Source organism: Panthera pardus, unplaced genomic scaffold (assembly GCF_024362965.1).
Source record: "Panthera pardus isolate Hobbes unplaced genomic scaffold, ASM2436296v1 HiC_scaffold_239, whole genome shotgun sequence".
In the NCBI taxonomy this organism is placed as follows: Eukaryota; Metazoa; Chordata; class Mammalia; order Carnivora; family Felidae; genus Panthera; species Panthera pardus.
Window position 1 is genome coordinate 279,936 of NW_026526809.1, and position 4,734 is coordinate 284,669.

A 4,734-nucleotide genomic window follows, 5' to 3' on the forward strand; every position below is an offset into this window, starting at 1 on the left:
GACAAATTGCTGCCACTGCGCTTCTAGTTAAAGATGCAGACAAACTAACCTTAGGGCAAGCATTGTCTGTCACGGGGCCCCATGAAGTGGAAACTTTACTGCGGGCTCCCCCAGAGCGATGGCTGTCAAATGCTCGGATCACCCAATATCAAGCATTGCTACTTGACCAGCCCCGAATACGTTTTTGTGCTCCCACAACCTTAAACCCAGGCACTTTGCTGCCTGAAGGACAGAATCCCCCTCTACACTCTTGCCCAGAAACCTTGGCAACGATCTCGTCCCTCCGCTCTGATCTTACGGACATTCCTTTACATGACCCTGATATCAGCATGTTTTCAGACGGCAGTAGTTTTGTGTTTCAAGGGCAAAGGTATGCCGGTGCTGCGGTGACGACAGACCGTGAAGTTTTATGGCAACAGACCCTTCCCCCAGGAACTTCAGCCCAACGCGCAGAGCTCATCGCACTAACAAAAGCCCTAAAACTTGGAAGAAACAAGTCAGTTAACATTTATACGGACAGCTGCTATGCTTTTGCAACCGCGCATGTACACGGATCCATTTATCAAGAGTGTGGTCTCCTCACAGCAGAAGGCAAGGCCATCAAAAATAAAGCTGAAATTTTAGATCTTCTAGCAGCCATCTGGGAACCTGCGAGGCTGGCAATCATTCACTGCCCGGGACATCAAAAAGGCAACTCCCTAGAGGCAGTCGGAAATCGCCTGGCTGATGCAGCAGCCCGAGAAGCTGCCCTAACTAAAAGTGAAAGTGCCTTGGAGCTACCGATCTTGACAGAGCCCCTGCTTCCACTGGAGCCCAGTTACACTCCTAAAGATTTGGAGTGGATTTCCAGAAAAGGGGGAAGTAAGATGCCGGGACAAAAGTGGTTTCAGGATCCTGAAGGTAAGATCCTCTTACCCGCGGCACTCGGGCGGCGCATGGTGGGTCAGCTCCACCAAGGGACTCATCTGGGAAAAACGAAGATGGCGGAATTAGTGCGGAGAAAGTTCAGGGCACAAGGGCTGGGAAAAGAGATTGAAGAGGTGGTTGAAAGATGTGTAAGCTGTGCCCAAGTAAATCAGGGTGCAAATAGGAAGGTTTCAGAAGCTAAAAGAGATAGAGGAATTGAGCCAGGCCGCTTTTGGGAAGTAGATTTTACTGAGATTAAACCAGGGAAATACGGATATAAATATTTGCTTGTTTTTGTAGACACCTTCTCCGGGTGGGTCGAGGCATTCCCCACTAAATCAGAAACGGCTCAGGCGACAGTTAAGAAATTATTAAATGAAATAATCCCTAGATTCGGGCTGCCTCTGAGCATAGGATCGGACAATGGCCCGGCCTTCACGGCGCAGGTGTCCCAGGGTCTGGCCCAGGCATTGGGAATAGATTGGAAATTACACTGTGCATATAGACCCCAGAGCTCGGGTCAAGTAGAAAGGATGAATAGGACCCTAAAAGAGACCTTAACCAAATTGTCCCTTGAGACAGGCGAAAATTGGGTTGATGTCCTGCCTTTTGCCCTTTTGCGAGCGCGTTGTACTCCATTTGTCAAGGGATTTTCCCCTTATGAAATTTTATTCGGCAGACCTCCACCTATCCTGCCGAGGCTAGGAGACGATGTAATGGAACAGTTGGAACAGGACCATTTGCTGGCTTCGCTCATGGCCCTGCAACATGTACAGAAGGAAATAACCAGGGCCTTGAGAGAAGCCTTCACTCATCCTCCTGTTCTTCCCCACCCCTTTCAACCAGGAGACTTAGTCTGGGTCAAAAGGCACGAGCCTAAAACCCTGGAGCCGCGCTGGAAAGGACCACACACCGTGATTCTGACTACACCCACGGCCGTGAAGGTAGATGGTGTCCGAACCTGGATTCATCACTCTCAGGTTAAGAAAAACTGCGTGAAGGCGGGAACAACCCAGACTGATGCAGAACCAGATAACAAAGAGCAATGGAAGGTTCAAAGGCATCCAGAAGATCCTTTAAAGCTAAGACTGATGCGGGAATAATAATTTTCTGGGTTTGTATGGTCATAAGTGTGGGGGACTGTATGGAATTGCATCCCCTATCTTTTTGGCCATACCAATGGGAACTCAGGGACACTGTCACGGGAAAGGTGATAGCATCTAATACCTCTTCCACTGTGCCTTGTTTTTTGTTTGATTTATGCGACTTGGTGGGGGACTCATGGGGGACTCTAGTTCCTAATTATAAACAGCCAACGGGCTTCGCTCCTCCGGTCCCCGAAAACCCCTATATGGTTACCTATGGATGTGGACACAGGGATCAAGAACAAAAATTGGCTAACATACCAGGGTTATACAGTTGCCCTGCAAATAGAAAGGTCGAATGTGAAGGAAAAGGCCAATACCATTGTGCAAAATGGGGTTGTGAAACGCTGGCCCCCTGGCTGACAGGACAGGGCCATGATCCCTTAATCACCCTCCTTAGAACTCCAGATCCCAAATGTAAGACTCAAGGAAAATGTAACCCAACAAAAATATGTTTAAAAAAGGTTTCTAGTTCCAGTACCTTTTCCTCTTCCTGGGACACTGGACACACTTGGGGTCTCAGGATGTATGCTCCAGGAGTTGACAAGGGCATTTCCTTTACTATACAACGGGTTAAAAGAAAAACTCCACCCAATCCGGTAGGGCCAAACAAGGATATGATTTTACACCCCCCACTCTTTCCGACTGTCCCTTCCCAACCTACCCCGCAATCGGGTGCCCCCACAAAGTTAGAATTACCAACTACAGGTCATATCCAGAACCCGTTCTCCCCTGAGACACATTGGCTAGATGTAGTAGATTCTATGTATGCTTGGCTAAATTCATCTCACACCGAGATTGTACAAGATTGTTGGCTGTGCTTAAACCCTAAACCTCCATATTATGTGGGAGTGGCTACAAATGCTAGCATTGGACAAGACATAGAAAAGCATGTTGTGAAATTACTAAATCCAAGCACGACATTGTGCCCTTGGGGTTCACGACCAATTTTAACCCTAGGAGACCTCCAAGGGCAGGGTTGGTGTATAGTGTCCCAAGAATATAATTGGCAGAACTCCCCTTACAAAAACTCTTGTGCAGAAGTGTATATTCCAAGTAGTTCAGATACTGATAGCGCCCAAAATATAGCATACCGAGCCCTTACTGGAGCCTGGTTTGCTTGCTCATCAGGAATTACCCCCTGCATTGCAGCCACGTACTTTGGGGTCGGCACCCAAGAGATTTGTATCCTAGTTCATATTCTCCCACAAATATACCTATATAGCGGAGAAGCATGGAGAGAACACTTACGTCTATTTGAAGGACATTCCAGGGTAAAAAGGGCAGCACCAGTCCTCATTCCACTCCTAGTGGGACTGGGAATTGCAGGATCCACAGCTATTGGAACTGCTGGACTCATTGTGGGGGACCAAAATTTCAAAACTGTAAGCAAGCAAGTGGACCGAGACCTAGGCTACTTGGAAACTTCAATTTCTCGGCTAGAACACCAAGTAGACTCTTTAGCTGAGGTTGTATTACAAAACAGAAGAGGGCTTGATTTACTCTTCATGAAGGAGGGGGGCCTCTGCGTGGCCCTCGGAGAAACATGCTGTTTTTATGCGAACAATTCCGGAGTAATCCGAGACACTCTCAGTTTGGTCAGGGATAATCTTAGGGCCAGGGAACGTGCCAGGGAAGCCAGCAATAATTGGTATCAGAGTTTATTCTCTTGGTCCCCCTGGCTCACATCATTGCTTACAGCCGTAGCTGGGCCACTGCTATTGTTACTTCTCGGGTTAACTATTGGCCCGTGCATTATCAATTGGTTAGTACAATATGTCAAGAAGCGAGTTAGTGAAATAAAAATTATGATGATCAGGTCCAATTATATCCCCTTAGTTCCTAATGATGAATCAAGGGATTGATTCACTGACAAGAAAAGGGGGAAATGTAAGAGTTAAATTGTAGTGTAGGGCTAATGCTTAGCTTGAAAAATAACAGCTTTGTGTTGACATTGAAGGTTAAGAGATAACAGCCTTGCTTTACTCTTATAAATTACGCCTCATACTCTTGTAAATTAGGCTTCACCAATTAAGGAAGCAAAAGTTCAAAGAAAAGAGCATCAGAGGCAGGGTCAAGGAGATCCACTGGTTGCAACATAGAGGCAGAAAGTCTAAAGTAAACACCTCATTAGGCAACTGTTTCTAACTCATCTGGAAATTGTTTCTTTGTTCTGTTCCCAGGTGATGATAAAACGATGTGATCGGTTATAAAAACTCTGTACCCCGGCTGTTCGGGGCCGCACTCTTATCAAGAGTGTTGGTCCCGATCGGTCGGCCTTGCCTCTCATTGTAATAAACTTTGTTGTGACTGTCACTGGTGCCTGTAGCATTCTGTTTCAGGAGTCGTGTGGATGCAACAGTCAAACTGCTTTAATTTTCTGAAACTACATATTCATGAAAGAATCTTCGTCCAGAGTGCTTTTTTTCAAAGCGTCGAGTATACGGCACTTTCTGCATAAGCCGCACCTAGGTTTGCAAACACTTCTAACTTAGTGACACGAGCTAGTTGAAAGGTGGATTGTCCACGGTATTTTCTCACAGTATCCAGTATGTGTCACTTTCCTCATCATTACCCACATAGGTTTTCAAACCCTTCTGACTTCGTGATACCAGATGTTACTTGAAAGAGCCTTCCTTCCTGCAAAGTGCAGTTTCACCGAGTTGAATATATGGCACTGTCG

General features: G+C 46.5%; 1 protein-coding gene across 2 annotated transcripts; it reads left to right on the forward strand.

Moving 5' to 3' along the window:
- The first annotated feature begins 786 nt into the window (after positions 1-786).
- LOC128772743 (endogenous retrovirus group S71 member 1 Env polyprotein-like) lies at positions 787-4,367 on the forward strand. 2 transcript variants are annotated; one of them, XM_053888693.1, is made up of 2 exons: positions 787-900; positions 1,586-4,367. In XM_053888693.1, exon 2 carries the CDS (start codon positions 1,952-1,954, stop codon positions 3,914-3,916), a length of 1,965 nt encoding a protein of 654 aa, XP_053744668.1. In that variant the 5' UTR covers positions 787-900; positions 1,586-1,951; the 3' UTR covers positions 3,917-4,367. The 2 variants fall into 2 exon arrangements, with proteins under 2 accessions (XP_053744668.1, XP_053744667.1); XM_053888692.1 differs by having other exon boundaries at positions 789-900; positions 1,753-4,367.
- The last annotated feature ends 367 nt before the right edge of the window (positions 4,368-4,734 follow it).

Coding starts and splice junctions, on each gene's coding strand:
- LOC128772743 (XM_053888693.1), top strand. CDS start 1,952: ATGGAAGGTTCAAAGGCATCCAGAAGATCCTTTAAAGCTAAGACTGAT.